The sequence below is a fragment of the Phocoena sinus genome, chromosome 10, assembly GCF_008692025.1.
Source record: "Phocoena sinus isolate mPhoSin1 chromosome 10, mPhoSin1.pri, whole genome shotgun sequence".
NCBI lineage: Eukaryota > Metazoa > Chordata > Mammalia > Artiodactyla > Phocoenidae > Phocoena > Phocoena sinus.
In genome coordinates, this window is record NC_045772.1 from 69,417,206 (window position 1) to 69,434,058 (window position 16,853).

General features: G+C 42.0%; 1 protein-coding gene across 1 annotated transcript in view; it reads left to right on the forward strand.

Annotated features, from left to right (window-relative positions):
• Window positions 1–8,121: 8,121 nt before the first annotated feature.
• The window catches only part of ADAMTS20 (ADAM metallopeptidase with thrombospondin type 1 motif 20), a 208,422-nt gene continuing 199,690 nt past the window's right edge, over window positions 8,122–16,853 (forward strand). Inside the window, exons 1-2 of the mRNA XM_032645453.1 lie at window positions 8,122–8,540; window positions 9,122–9,483. Of these exons, the coding sequence (XP_032501344.1) occupies window positions 8,450–8,540; window positions 9,122–9,483 (453 nt within the window). The 5' untranslated portion in view covers window positions 8,122–8,449. The remainder of the gene's footprint in view (window positions 8,541–9,121; window positions 9,484–16,853) is intronic.

Genomic DNA, 16,853 nt, shown 5'->3' on the forward strand with positions numbered 1-16,853 from the left:
AGTGTTTTATTTTCACAGTAGACTGAAGATATCCATCCATTTAACATTGATTTCAGTAAATATTTATCAACATATTGTCTGCTATGTGCTTGGCCCTGTTAGGTCCTTGGGACACAATGTCAGAAAGGCATGATCTCTGGCCTCAAATAGGTTTACAGTGACTAATACCTAGAAATATAACAGATCTTGGGTGCCTTGTGGAAGCTGGAGTATGCATGTATTTAAATTGGTCTTTAAGGTGGCAAAAGTAATTTCTACTAGGTGGTATAGTCTTAAGAATACTTTAGAAGGCTGTTTTATTTTCCCTCAATATTTCTTCTTCTAGGTGACTAGGTCCTGCTGAAGAAAATGGCCTAAACATGGGTCTGGTGTCACTACAAACTCTCCAACCTTAGGTGGCTTCTCAATGCTTCTTGGCCATCCTTCAATATTTCCCCCAGCATCTCCCTTTGTGGCTTCATCAGGACCAAAACCTTCCTTTCAGACCTCCTCCACTTATCTGACACCTCTCATCCGCTGCCCTGTCCTTCCTTTTCAGAAAGTGACTTACTTACCTCACAGAGAAAGTCGAAATCTGAAAGTGGAATTCCTCAACTTCCTGCCACTACACTGACATATTCACCTGGGTTGTAACCCACCCTTTAGCAGCCGGGTATCTCTTTCTGCCCAAGGCCAGGCCATCCACTGCTTCACAGGATCCCATCCTTGCCTCTTTCTTCTCTCAATCTTCAACTGTTCACTGTCTCCCGGCTCCATCCTGTCAGATTTTAAATGTGCTCAAGACACTTGTCTTTAAAAAGTTTAGAAAACACAAGCCCTTTTCAAACATGCGTCTCTCAGATGCCACTCTATCTTCATAACGAAGCTGTTTGAACTTCATTCTGAGCTCACTGTCTGCGCCCCCTCCGCCCTGGTTCACATTCATCCTACTCCCGTTTCATATCAACAGCTCCATGAAGTCTGTCGATGATTTCGTTTTTGTGAAATCCAATAGGTATTTATCACTCATTTTATTTGACTTTCTCCCCTTCTTACTTGACTACACCTGTCCTTCTGGAAATACTTTGGTTCTTAAGTAATCTAATTTTGATTCCTATTTCAACATTCTGTCCTGATTCTTTAAGGCAGCCTCTTGAAATGAACCCTCCTAATAGCTCTTTTTCCAGTTCCAGCTGTGATTAAACAATCCCACAGAGGTGGGCATATCTCTATCCTTGTTCCTATATTAAGAAGAGATATGGGGCAGAGGAGAGAGATTGAAAGAGAGAGACTGAAAGAGAGAGAGGGGGGCAAGAGAGAGACAGAGAGAGAGAGAACGAGAGAGAGATGTTAGATGTTTCCAATATGCTTTGAGAAATGCTGGGCCAAGTTTTGAGAGGAGAGGCTGGTGGGGATCTGTGGTTACACAACACTCAGGGACTACTCTGGAAAAAATAAAACCCTGAGTATTGTTTTAACTCAAAATAGAGACAAAGTGAGAGGGGATTTAAATAAGTTCACATGTGGGGCTTTGTAATAATAAGTGCAGAACCGTGCCTGCCAGTTCTCACTGATTAGTCATAGATGTGGTTTCCATGGTGATTTCACACATAGGCTGAGCTCCCCACCCTGCTCCTCCTACCTTCACTGGAGCTTACATTAGGTGAGACAAACCACAAGAATAATTAATAAATATTTCAATGCTTTAAGGTCTGATCCAGATCCTGGAAGGCTACTGTCAAAAATAGATAACTTAGCTTACCATTCCTTATTTTGTATTCACTCAGGGAAATGGGGATCTAGGTAATTTCCAGATTTCCAACTTCATATGCCTCATGTTCAGTGGGCATGTTAGAATGTTTGTTTCCTTCTGGAAGAATGGAGGAAACATGACAGTAAGAGATGGTATCTGGTCCGCATTTCAGCAACTTTTCTATTTTGGATACTACAAATTTTGTGTGTTCTCAGCATCACCTCAAAAGTAAAGGAAAGTTAGAATAGCACCTATTGTATTTACCTAAGACCACATAAGTGAAAAAAGGCTATGTAAGGCATTCCTTAGGCAGATGTAGTGTACGTTCAAAGTGATTTCTAAGAGTTCACTTAATTTAGCTATGCCAGACTGAAGATGGTTTTATCTTTAAATTATATACATTGAATAATTTTGGTCAAGCAAATCACGTGGTAGATAGATGGTTAGATAGAGAGGTTATGCTCACAGTTCCAAAAATAAGAATGTTTTCATTTATAATATTAATTAAACAAAACTGTATATTTGTTTTACTGTACTATGTGACAGGGACCATTACTTTTTCTTAAAACAGATTGAAATTCTTTTTAAGAATTTTTCTTAGAGTCACTAAAAAAAAAAAATGTAAGGTCCACAGTGGAGGCCTTGAAATGTATTTGAGTTTTGAATACGTTCACTATGCAACTGAGAGTAAGTCTGGTAAATAAATATGCAGCTTGGGCAATGGGTTAACAAAAAGTATGCAGCAATAAAATAGGTAAAGTGATTTTCTCATATGGCTTATAATTGGGCTCTGAAACACACTTTTCCAACCATTTTTCCTGCACCTGCAAATAAAATTAGGAAAAAGCAAACAATCAAAAAACAATATAAAATTATGCTTGCTTCAAAGCGTCTTTCTTACTTTAATTTTCTGTAAAAACTACATGCGTTTACATGAAATATATTTTTGGTCTCAGTTTACACAGGTGAGTATATGAAGTAATGGAGACCCTGCATTTCTGTTGAGTCCATTTCAGTTTTTATCACCCTAATAGTTGAGGAATTCTTTCTATATTTGTGTGCAGTGTAAAAGGATGGAACTAAAATAATCAGTGTCCATAAATCTTACCTCTATAGAATATCTCAAAAATGGCCGTGCAATGCCTACTTTTCTCTCTAACCTGTTTGTGAAACTTGGTTGACTACATACAATTCATTTGAGCTGCATAGACCTCCATTGGATGCCAAAATATTGATTTCAGCTTTTGGTTCCCACCCTATTTTGTTTCATAAAGGAATAAAACATTTCTTCAAATTCCTGTATTATATCCCAAAGTGCATCATCCATTTTTGCTACCCTCCCTTTAAAATAAAGATCCGATATCCATATTGACCTTTTTCAGTCCACAAACTCTTCCACTCCCTGGTGATTGTGTGTTTTTTATACTTTATTTCAAATCATAAAATTACAGCGACATAAAATGTTAGGCTTGTAAATGGTCACAGAAATGATCCAGTCCAGTCTTCATTATTCATAAAGAAAACACATTGAGACCTCAAAAGTAAGAGTAAGTAAGAGATTTGACATATTTGTTTTTTGGTGTGACAATGTCCTTGAGTATCAGTCTAACTAGTCCATATTTTTATAAAATAAATGGCTATAATATTTGAAAAATGTAATGTATGTTGAAACAAAACGGCACAGGTGAATTTTTGTTTGGTGTCATATTCTCCTGAGTGAAGGCATTTACTTGGCTCTTTGCAAACACACCAGTAGAGTCTTATATTTAAACCGCTCAGTCATCATCATGTTAGCCAAGCACCTCCCGAGCTAGAACAGAGTTGTATTATTAGCTCCTCCCATTGCTTCCAGAGTTTTGTAATTCAGGCTGGACTGGGAAAGATCACTCCTTTCTTCTTCTGTCCTTGGAATGATGCCATCCTTTCCTTCATTTGTTTGCTGAGGCTCCTTGCCTTATTTTCACCCCATCCTGGTGGCATTCCACCTTATTTGGCATTCAGTCATGTCACTGGGGTAAACTTCAAGACTGGCTTCTGTGTATTCTGATCTTCTGCCATTTTTTTTTCCTGGCGAAAAAGTCTACTGGTTATATGCCACAGTGTCCAATTCCAATTTAACACCTCCTTAGAGGAAAGTTATTCTTGCTTTTTCTAAATGTATTATATCTTTGCCTTAGTGTAGAATTTTAAATAAATCTTAGTGATAATAATTTTTCCTGAACTTTTCTATCCCTAATAGATTGCTAGAATTTTGTCTCAGTAGCAAAATGAAATGAACAATATATTACTTATTTAATACTTTGTCTAGAAGGAAGCATTTTGTCTATATGGATCTTAGACCATAAACGATCAAGAACTTCTTTTCAAGAATAATTGACAGAAAACCAATTTTCAGGAGCAAGACACATCAGTTCATTATATTTTGCAGAATTCCAAATATAAAGGCCATTTAAACAGAAACGATTGTGTAAATGTTTGGAAAAACTTACATCCTTTTTTTTTTTTTTTTTTTTTTTGCGGTACACGGGCCTCTCAGTGTTGTGGCCTCCCCCGTTGCGGAGCACAGGCTCCGGACGCGCAGGCTCAGCGGCCATGGCTCACGGGCACAGCCGCTCCGCGGCATGTGGCCGGACTGGGGCACGAACCCACGTGCCCTGCATCGGCAGGCGGACTCTCAACCACTGCGCCACCAGGGAAGCCCAAAACTTATATCCTTTTAAAGCAGTTGATACTTCCAATTATATTTCATTTTTCATGGACTATTATCATTACTCTCTATAGAAATTTAATTGACGTATTCAACGTGAATCCATTGTGTCAAAAATACTTCTATCAAATAATCCTATAATATTTGTGCAACCAACAGGTTATGAACCTTAATATGCAGAATAGTATAAAAGGTAAAAAAGTAACATTTTAGATGTAAAATAATGATTAGACCCATCAGAATTCTACATTCTCTTGGGTAAAAGTACATCATGGCTTAAAAGAAAATCTGTGAATTATTTATGATCCCTCAAAATCAGAGGAAAGTTATTAGATTTCCTTTTTTCCCCTTCCCTCCCCCTCTCTCTCACTTCTCCCTTTCTTTCTTTCTCTCTCTCTCTCCCCCTTTCTTTCTTTCTTCCTTCCTTCCTTCCTCCCTCCCTCTCTCTTTCTCTTTCTTTCTCTCTCTCTTTCTTTTTCTTTCTTTCTTTCTTTCTTTCTTTCTTTCTCTCTTTCTCTCTCCCTTTCTTTCTTCCTTCCTTCCTTCCTTCCTTCCTTCCTCCCTTTCTTTCTTTCTTTCTCTCCCTTCTTTCTTTCCCTCCTTTCTTCCTTTTTTAAGTCATGAGTTAAATACCATGCACTTAGCAATGTATTTAATAAAATAAAAATGTTCTTCAGAGGGATGTATACCCCTCTTTCTTTCCTTTTTAGTTGTTGTGTTGAACCTTTCTTTCCTTTCTTATTTTTAAAAGAAAAATTGAATAAGTAGTTAAGTGACTGACAATAGCCATGGAAGATATTTTGTTAGAATTTTCTTGACATTTTTGTCTTGTGAGATTCTAGTTATAGGTTCTGGTTATTGGATTAAGTTGTGTCTGGAAATAAATATTTACCTCAAAGATTATTTTAATATTTAATACCTGAAGTTCTCTTAAACTTTTTCCATATAGTAAAGAAATAGTGGTGTTTTTTTCATAGTAAGTACTTTAAAAATGTTTATTATATTATTACATGCACATATACACAGAAAAATGATACATATCATTATGATATGAAAATACACAAGACTGCAGATGTAAGAAATTTCACACACCACCTCTTCAACTAGAACATAGATCAAGAAACAAAATGGTATCAACATCTTAGAAGCTCACTCATCTTTATTCCAATCTCTATTATCCCCACCCTAAGAATTAGCCACTTCTAATAAAATCGAGCAGTTTTGCCTGCTTTTGTATATTGCATATAGATTGAGTCATTTTATATGCACTATATATTTTTTTGGGGGGTCTCTAAGTCTTTCTCTAAATAATATTTTTTGTGAGATTCATTTATGTTGTTGCATGCGGCTATAGATTATATGTTCTCAGTCTGTCTAGCATTCCACTGTGGGCATATATCACAATCTATTGATCTATTTTACTGTTGATTGATGATTACGACTGTAATGAGATTTGAGCTAGTATGAAGAATACAATCTACTCTTAAAAAGTATGGAATTTGAGACCAAAGAGATTTGAGTCTAACTTGATGTGTGATCTGGGGTGATTTACCTAATTTCTCTTGGGGGGAATGCATAAATTAAATGAGGTAACCTTTCTAAAGTCTCTTGTACAGTGCCTGGTATGTCAAGGGAATTCCATAAGTGGTAGTTATAATTGCCCATGTGGAGAAATGCTTGATTTAAATGGCATAGATTAGCTTATTCATGACATTTTCACTTGGTAGGGAAGGAGAAAGGAAGAGAGACAAATAATGTGAATATCGTAATGGGTCTAGTCTAGTATAATGAAAAAACTTTGGTGTCAGAAAGGGTTTGTAGATATCCAGTTAGTTACTTAGATACTGTGTAACATTTACCTTCTATAAAATGAAGGAAATAATGTTCTTTACTGAACACTGTAAAGATTATAATGACATAAAATACATACCCCGTACATTTTCCCGCTCCTTTAAAACAGGAAAAAACAGCCCTATTCTTAGAACATTGTTTCCAAAAAGTTAGAGCAGGTTGAAAATCAAATATCACACTGCAAATACTACTTTGAGTGACAAACATTCTGTGATGGAAATGAAGTATCTACTTTGCCTGCAGTCGGCAGTCAGATAGCCAGTTAAACAGGTGCAGATCTATTTTCTGTTATTTGTATGAAGGTAGGCATAGCTCCTAAGGTAAAGATGCATTCAGAGCTGCAGTGTAATTGGAATGACTCTAAATTACAGTGTACTGAAGGTAACCACTAAACAGACAAGTGTGGGTCAAGTCCATTTTTGTTTTGTTTAGAGTAACAGTAGGATTAATTTAGAAAAACAACATGAGAAATCTGTAATTCTGTGATGAATAAAATGATACTTGTGAGCAAGGGGTACAAAAGAAGGGGATAGATTGTGGAAGAATTACCATTACAGAGCTGGGTAATTTCCTTGGCAAAAGTAAGAAACTCTCCTTCCTTGGACAAGATTGTTCCACATTTGATACAAAAGTATGGAGCTCTGTCATGAGAGGTCAACTCAAAGCAAACAGAATTTTCATTGTTGTGAGCTCACAGGAGAAAGGGCAGCCAGGGACTAAATTGAGAGTGTATTCCTTTGTGTTCGTGAAGAGTTACCCATATAATTCCTTTACTTTTTATACTCATATTCTTTCTCTCCCTTGGTTGGATTTCAACAATATCTGACCACTCCCACTTCATTTTTTTTTTCCATACTGGTTATAGGGAGAAACAGTTATGTAACCTGCAAATCAAACAGATGGATTTGGGAAATGAGGAAGGAGTTCTGAAATGATGACTGCTTTCTGTTGCCATTGAGGTTTATCCAATTTAACAGACACAAGATGACTCAACTGGATTCAGAGCTACAATAATTGCTGAGGAAGATAACTGTGGATACATGGGGTCATTTGGATATTATAAACAAAAGACATATGAATACTGTGAAACTACCAGCAGAAAGTCTCATAAAAACAATGACCCAGGGGCAGATCCAAGTTTCGCGGGGCTTGACATTTATATAATTTTGGGGGGCCCTTTATACAAAAATGAATACTGAAATGAAAAAAGTCACAATAAGTTACTGGAACTTTGGAGACTGAGATCCTTTTTTCTCTGGCAATTGCCAGAAATTCTCACCCAGAAGTGTTTGCTGATTGCAACCTCACCTTTGCTTTCCCCTCCAACACTGAAACTCACAACAACCCCCCGGGTGCACAGGGGTACTTGCAAATGAGGCCTGGCCATTAAGCTTCGCTGGAAGCATCCTCTGCCTACAAGAATTTTCCGCTGTAGCTTACTTTATCTTGTTTGAGAAGCCTAAAATTACCGTGAAAAATGACAGAAACTTTCCTTCTGATGCTTGCCATTTCATTGTAAGAACTAAAACCTCGCACACCTATCCCCTATCTGGACCTCGGCCGCGCAACTTGTATTAGTCCTAGGTTTTACGGGTACCGGGATGGTGTCCAACTGGGCCTCGGGCTACTCACCAAGCTGCACGCCCACAGCCGGAGCCTGCGGCGACCGCACTCTGCTTGCGGCTAGGGGCTGGGGGCGGGCAGCGCGCCGGAGGGCGAGCCCGGGCCGCGCCTCCAGCTGATTGGCCGGGCCCGGCCCCTGGGGGCGGGCTCTCCCCCCCAGCTCGCCAGGCCCGGGGTGGCTATATTGGCACCGTTCCTGCTAGGTCGGGTCGCTTCCTCGCGCTGGGCTGGACGCAAGGAGAGGGCTTCTGAGGGCTGTGCGGGCGCAGGAAGCGGAGCGAGGCTGCCGACTGCGAGCCGGAGGCTGCGGGGCTGCAGTGCGATGAAGCAGTGGCTCAGCGAGCGGAGGCTGGCGGTGTGGCGCGACGGGCCGGCCCGGGGCCGGGGCTGCTGCTCCGGAGGCTGCTGAGGCGCCGCGGCTGCCGGCGCGGAGAGCGGCAGGCGAGAGGGAGGAGAGGCAGCGGAGCGCGGGGAAGCCGGCGGGGCGGCAGGCGTCTCTGGTTGGCCTCCCCGGTCGGGATACCCCCGGTGGAACCATGCGGGTGGCCAAGTGGCTGACGGGGCTGCTCTACCAGCTCTCGCTCTTCATCACCAGGTCTTGGGAAGTTCACTTCCACCCCAGGCAGGGTAAGGTCACCGCGGGGCGCCTTCAGCAGCGTGGTGGGGCGCGTGCCCGAGTGGGACGGGCGGACGGAGGCGGGGGGGAGCGGTTCCGCCCGCTGGGGGACCCTGGCCCAGCCGGGACTCTCGGGACTCCGGGATCAGCCAGCCCCAAGCATCCCCGGAGGTTGCGGCTGCGCGGTGTTTCGAGGAATCGCGCGCGGGGCACACGTTTCCCTCCGGGGACCACGCGGCGGGGACGCGTGGAGCAGGGTGGCGCGGGCGCCCGCGGGGCACGAGTTGGCGGCGGCAGGGGGGCGAAGAGGGGCGCGGGAAGGAGGTGCTGCTGAGGGCCCTGAGTGTCAGGGTCCCTGCTTGGGGAGGGTGGAGCGAATCGGAGTTGTGGGAAAGCAGGCAGGCACACTCACAGAGCGCACGTGTGTGTGTGTGCGCGCGCGCTCGCCAGCGTGTGTTCTTTCGTCGCGCCCCGCCGGGGGTATGGGGACCTGGGGCCTCGGCTCTCTGGCTGGGACGTTTGGTTGAAGAAGTTCGGCGCTGGGGAGTTGGAAACGGGTAGGGGCTCAACGGCCTTTTCGCTGTGGTTGCAGAAGCCTTGGTGAGGACACTGGCCTCCTATGAAGTGGTGACCCCCGCGCGGGTCAATGAGTTCGGCGAAGTGTTCCCAAAGAGCCACCACTTCAGCCGGAGGAAGCGCAGCGCCGAGGCGCTGGAGCCCACGCCGTTCAGGACCCACTACCGAATCCGCGCCTACGGCCAGGTCTTCCAGCTGAACCTGAGCGCCGACGCGGCCTTCCTGGCTGCGGGCTACACCGAGGTGCACTTGGGAGCCCCTGCGCTCCGGGCTGAGGAGCGCCGCACGGCGCCCCCAGACCTGCGCCACTGCTTCTACCGCGGCCAGGTCAATGCTCGGGAGGATCACACAGCCGTCTTCAGCCTTTGTGGAGGCTTGGTAAGCGCGCTCGGGTCCCTTGGCATTTTCTTGGGATCTATCCTTGCTTGTTCAGGGAGCCGGGCATTGACTTTTCCCGAATGGGCGTTTGGTTGACCCAAGAGATCAGAGTGGGCCACCAGAGGGATTAACACCTAGATGAACCCAAGCCAGAGGCCACTCCTTTCTTGCAGTGGGGAGAAAGGTTTGGAGGATCAGCATGTCTCTCCCTGCTGGGCAAAACTGACCCTTCTGTGCAAAGCTGCGAGAAAGAGTGTCAGATGCTGAGCTAGTCAGGGAGGTGGGGAGTGGCTTTCTGCTACACAGGAAGTGTGGTTTCCAGCAGGACAACAGCCTCCTTCTTTCAGACACACCCATTCTGGACCATCTATTAAGGCAGACTCCTCTGAAGTTACTTTTATTCCTTGAAAGAAGAATGATAGAATGAATAGAAAATGAATAAATGAAAAGGTTTGAAAACAAAGAGTTTTTGTTTGTTTTTTTGTTTTGGTTTTTTTGCTATACTATGGGGATGGCCATTAATCTGTGAAGTACAAGATGGGGAAAAGGTTGAATATGCCAGTTTAAAATGCACTGCACTTAAAAATGTAGAGCATCTACAAAGATCTGGTGCCAGCAAATGAGAAATGATCATTAGAGTGACAAGAGTAAAAGATGTGGATTTTGTAAAAACCTCATTGCGGAGAGAGGAAATGAAATAAAATATTGGGTTCTATGTGTTTTATTTGTTTATCTCCCTCTAAAACAGAGGTTCTAAACTTTTTTTTTTTTTTTGCCATCAACTTTTCAGCATTCTAGGGGAAACCCAGGGCCTCCTCTCAGCATAATTTAAATGTGTAAAATAGCATACATGTTATTTAATTGGCTTCCTTTTAAGTACTAACAGTAATCAAATGTTACAAGTATTAGAATTTGTGGTGTCATAATACATCCTTCTTTATTAATGCGTTAAATAATATCTATTGGGGAGGGGACTACTTACTTCTATACTTTTGTAGTGGTAATGAGAATAAACAATCCGGATAGTTTTGTATTACATTACATTAGAGTTGAAGTAGCTATTATTTTATTGCCAACAAAGTCACAATGTCTGTGGTTTTACCTACAATCATAATTGAAGGAAATGTTATGTATCAGAGGTTAGGGAAAATAAAGATGTCTTTCTCATCCAAGTTCATGGAACCTCTGGTTGAGAACACTTACATTAAAACATATATGAACTCACTTTATCATTAACTCCTCTGATATATACGTGTTCAAGAAGAAACAACTAAGAATTTGGCTACAGGATTCTTTCCAAGTATTCTAGCTTTTGTTGGGCAAATTTTAGATGAGTTTCAGAACACCAACATTGTTTACTCTTTGATGAAGTAGAAAATTGATAACAGTTCTTTCTAGGCCAAATGTAATACTTCCTTTCAGGGTAATTGGTATAAGATGTCTTCCTGGGTGTGAGTATTGGTCATTACTAAGTAGATTTGGAACACCTCTTTGTTCTTTTTTCTGCTATTATCTTGATATATATATGTACGTATACATATATATATATATATATATATATATATACGCCTTGGACAGTTTTCTTTTCAGCTGTAGATAAGTGTAAAATGCAACATCAGAATGGCAGAAACACACTAATATTTACACAGCCATCTACACATCAAAGGAAAGAAAAATATTCTCTTTTCTAGAACCTTTCAAAATGTTTAGTTTGTCTAGAAAATTCTAGATTTACTACCACAAATTTGTCATGGTCAGTATGTTTTCTTGATTTAGTATTTAAGGCATGGAAAAAATTCCAGATGGGAAGCATTATTAGGAGTGATGTTTCTGCTCATGTTGATTCATAATTTTTGTGTGGTTCAAATTATTATTCAATATCTCCTTTTTGAAATCAAAAAACAGTTGGAAATGTTTTAAAGTCATAACAGGAGTTCATCCTTTTCCTGTCACTGTGTCAATTTGGATATAATTGTTTAGTTATCATGCATTATTAATTTGATTTATGTATGTACTTTGCTTTTGGTAGACTTACTGATATTATCAGAGTTTGATTTAACATCTGAAAACATATTTTCATACCTATGTAACTCAGCTTTATCTCCATTTCTCTGTATGTGTAGGGCTGCGTTGAGGATATCAGTCACAGCAGAGATAGAAAGTTTCCAGTAATACAGCACATAACTAGAGGTATCAGGATCTAAAAATCTTTTAGAAGTATGATCAGGACCCATTATAAGTCTAAATCACTGATGAGATTAGTGACATTTCTTTGATTTTTCTCCCTTGTGATATTAGCACTATAACGGATATTAGCTGTATATTTATGATTTTTTTTATTTCTACCTTGACTCTATCCTTAGCACTCTTTAGAATAATAGTTTCATCAAATGGTGGAACTTCTGGTAGGTTTTAGAGTCCATTTATTATTATATCAGATTCCTGTTTTTTAGTCTCAGATTAATCTTTAGATCCAGATAAAGTTGTGTTACCCACAACCTGGACCAGCTGAGTTTTTGCAGATCCTCCTCGATACAATGCCCAGGATGTCAGTAATGATCACTTCCAGCCCTGCTCCTACTGCTTCCCAGCTCATCTTTGTGACTTTGCATGTGTGCGCCTGTGATGATTCAGCTTTGATTTTTGTCAGTCCATTAAACACTAAAGTTGAGATTTACTGAAGGATTTTTAGAGCCAGTCCTATTGAAGTTCTCTTTTGCTAGTTGCTCTTTGCTTTTAGTTTTGCTTTTAATCGTGAATGGATGTTGTACTTAATCAGATGCTTTTCCTGAATATATTGAATGAGTGTGTGACTTCCTCATTTTTTTTCTGCTAACGTTCATTGTCATGGCTGGATTCAAGCAAATGTTGACCATTGATGAAAACTGACCTCATACAGGGCAGTAAAGTGTTCTGAGGCCTCTGTATTGTTTGGGAGGAAGGTGGGGAAATCATACTGTCCTCCAGTTCCTCTAGCCTCTGATGTCCCTTGTGCCTCAGTCTCCTTGCATTTTTTTGGCACCAGCCGCTGAATTCTGGGCCTGAGAACTTGTGGCTTTTCTTTGCTCGGTTGGGGCTCACTGACTCTTTCCTACCTGGGCTCTCTCTGTTGCTGCGTATCCCTCTGAGTTCTGGATGCAACACCTAGTTGGCTTCTTCATGTGCAGCCTTCAACACAGGGTCACTTAGCTCCTGCTGCAGTGCTCTCTCCACATAAGGTGGTTTGCTGATGCCATTGGTAATCTTCCAGACCCCTCTAAGGCTCTGAGACCCTTCATGGCATATGAAAGTCTAGGGGGACTTGATCCCTCCCTTCGCCAAACTCTGCCACACCTCTATTTCAGTGAGTGCATGTGTGTGTGTGTGTGGGGGGGCGGGGCTTGTAGAGGTCCGTCCCTTGAGTCCCACACAGCATGCTAAAGCACTTCTCTTGGCAGTCCTCCTAAACTATGTAACGTGCCTTCTGCCTCCAGGGCCTTAAACCCCCAGTGGAGAAGTCAGCGCACATACATCTTCCCAGCCGTATCCATTGCCTCCATCGTTCTTTTCTTCCTGGAATCCACTGAGTTCCCCTCTCATATCTCATTCATTTGAGCTGTTCCCCTTCCATCTTCCCATTTGAGGTAGCATCTACCTTTCCTTTCTCTGGTGGCTACTGAGGAATGTGACTTTTAAAGGAAGGGAATACAAACCAAGTTACTACTTTCCAAATATCTCTGTACATACAACCATTTAAAAAAATTGACATCACAACATACTTATTGATTTCATTCGGTTGCTAGTGTTGCATTAACCTCAAACATATAAACTAACGTTTTCTTTTAATTTCTACACAGTTACTTTTATTCCCCACTTCTAGAAGTCTTAGTATTTACGTGTTTTTCTCTTTCACTAAACCACTGAACCATGACTTGTATTGTTTAGTTTTCTTAAGTGTTTTGGGTCCAAGAACCAGAGGGGCTATGAGTCTGCCAGAAATTTTCTTTGTTTCCTGTGGGTATAACTTTTGCTTTTCTTTTTTTTTTTTTTCTTTTTTTTTTTTTTTTGCGGTACGCAGGCCTCTCACTGTTGTGGCCTCTCGCGTTTTGGAGCACAGGCTCCGGACGCGCAGGCTCAGCGGCCATGGCTCACGGGCCCAGCCACTCCGCGGCATGTGGGATCTTCCCGGATCGGGGCACAAACCCGTGTTCCCTGCATTGGCAGGCGGACTCTCAACCACTGCGCCATTAGGGAAACCCCGAGTATATAAATTTTTATATGCCAAATATCTTTTTTTTTTTTTTTTTTTTTTTGCGGTGCGCAGGCCTCTCACTGCTGTGGCCTCTCCCGTTGCGGAGCACAGGCTCCGGACGCGCAGGCTCAGCGGCCATGGCTCACGGGCCAGCCGCTCCACGCCATGTGGGATCTTCCTGGTCCGGGGCATGAACCCGTGTCCCCTGCATCGGCAGGCGGACTCTCAACCACTGCGCCACCAGGGAAGCCCTACTTTTGCTTTTCTAATCTTTCTTTCTCTGTAACTTTTCTTTCTTCTAAGTGTAAGTATTTATCACATAATTCAAACATTTCTGATTATTTATTTTGACATTTCTAAAATCTATAGTAGATATGAAAATAGAGCCAAATCATAAATTTACCTATATGTAATATAATGGCTAATCAAAGTCTGTTTTTAGTTCATTGATAAAGTCACAGAATATATAGTTATCAGGCGTTAATATCTCTTGATTCAATTCTAAACTTTGTTTTCATGGCCATATTATCTATTTTCTCATGATGTTGATACACTCTTGCCAAAGTAGAGGTCAGTATCCATAAGTTGTAATATTTGGGGCATATCCTTGTAAGAATGGCATATGTAAATTGTACAGAGGCTATTCCCAACAACCCCTGTCGCTCTACCAGCTCTCTTACATTACCTGGTTGGGTTCCCTTCTTCCAAAGGCCCTCAGGGACTAACCCGACCGCCTAGACAATTAGCTTCACTGTTTCTTGGTGGGATTTGAATCAATGCAGTCTTTTTGGTTGAAAGAAACAGTTTCCAGATGTCATAAAACCAGACATTGCATCTGGCTTATACAGTATTCTCAGTGAGCAGTGGCTGTGTGTACTTTTTTGAAGTTTCTCATGTGAACCATTCTGTGGCATGTCAGGCACTAATGCCCTCTGATGACTGATTATTTAGGTGCTGTAGTACCTCCATGTTCAGACAGGAAATAAATGTATGGAAACTATCAGCAGTGTCTTTACCGGTTTTTGTCTTCTTAGAAAACTTTATTTTTTAAACTTCCTATTTGCTCAGAAGTCACATAGCCTCAGGTCATTACACATGCCATTCTGTATTCATATTTTTTTGTTGGAAAACTCATAAGGATCCCTTTTAGTTATTCCTATACTTAGTCAAATACTCAAGCAACACTAGGGAGAATTTCTTATGCCTCTACCTTTAACATTCGTGTGTTAGCCTAGGTCCTCCACGAAGCAGATAGTAAGGTGGGATTAAATGTGCAAAGAGTTTAATAGGGGAAGTGTCTGTGTTAGAAAAAAGGAGCGAGCAGTGGAGTCTGAAACAGGTGAAGAGAGGATGAAAATGTTGGGTGGAAGCATCCCGGGCTTCCGGGCAGTCTAAGCAAGGTTCAACAAAGCACCCCTCAAGCCAGATTTGCCTGGGACAACGGTGCCTTGCCTCCTATAATGAGTTTCCTCTTCATATCCTTGCCACACTCAGTTACTGTCTGGAGTGGTGCATGGGAGATATGGCTGGGGCACACGCACGGATGGATCTCAAAACCTGGAGTGGGGGTCCTTGGTCAATTATGCTCAGCCTTCTCAGGGCCACCACATAGTGACCCCGGGCACATGTACACACACTCAATGAAAATAATCTGTTAAATACTGTTAACAGAGGCGTACAAGGAGTGCTGGGTGAACTTTGAGGAAGGAGGGAGGAAGAGTGTTATGAGACCTGGGCTGGAGGAGGCTTCTCAGCTGGACTTTGAGGGATGGATAAACATTTGGGGATGTGAAAATTCAAGGGCTTCTTGTGGGTCTCTGCAGCTGAAGAGTAGGGTGCATTAGGAGGTGAGGGTGAAAGGTAAGGTTGAAGTCAGATTAAGGCCTGGAATGTACCGCGAAAGCGTGAAGGCTTAGACTGTAGATGGTGGGTTAGTTTGATGTGTTGGGAGGGGTCTGCCCTTATGCACCGTGGTGCAAGGAGCAGGGGAGGCAGCGAGGTGCTGAGGAGATCACCACTGCAGTAAGGAAGAGCAGGGAATGGGAGCCGCAGGAAGCAATGTGGTTGCAGTGGCGAGAAGAGTTGGGTCCCTGTGGAAGGTGCACTATGAGACCAGTGGTTCTCAACTGGGGCAGTTTTGTCCCCCCGGGGAACATTTGGCAGAGTCTGGGGACACTCGGTTGTCACAGCTGTACAGGGGGCAAGGGAAGCTACTTGCATCGGGTGGGTAGAGGCCAGGGATGTTGCTAAACATCCAACAATGCCCAGAATAGCCTCCTACAATGAAGAATTATCAAAATGTCAGTAGTGCTGAAGTTAAGCCACCTTGTAGGAGACCCATTAGAATTTTGGACCAGACAACCAAAATGGTTCTAATGACTCTGACTTAAATGACTGAGTGATCCTGTAGCTATTAACCAGGAAAGTTAATAACAGGAGAGGTGCCAAGAAAGAGATACTTATTCTAGAAACATTTGTTTGATTCTCTCATAGGTTTACTTTAATCTTCATAATGGTTTGAATTTATATTTATCTTCTTTTTGTCTAGAATGTCCTTTGCCTTAAACTCCTACTCATCTTTCCAGATCCATCCTGAGCCTTCTTTTCTTTGTCCCATCTTCTCTACAAAGAGCTGACCAGGTTGTATACATATATCTTTGTTAAGTAATGTTCTTTATAACATTTTGACAATATATCATGAACATCTTTCCATTATATACCTACAGAGTAGTTCTTTATCATTTCTTACTGTTTTAAATTTCTAATTGTTATAATGACTTTGGGCTTTATGTCTCTGCAGATGTTTTAGTAAGAGGATGGCAGAGGCTGTCCTGAGAACCACTACCTGGACCCCACAGGTCAAAGAAATGTGGCCATTTCTTTGACAGTTCTCTCCACTTTTAGTGACTTCATGTGACCTCAAACATACCTCAGTGCCTACAAAAAAGAGAAATGTTACAGAATTCACTCCTTGTTAGTGATGTTGCTGGGACACTATTTATGTAGCTGAATCATTTGGCTGCATGAATCTCAGGTAGATGAGTCCAGAGTCTGTCTTATTTTCTTGATCCTCATGGGTAGGGGTGTGGTGAGAGAGCAGTGTCTTTTTAGGTGAGTATCAGCAATGTTTCCTCTCACA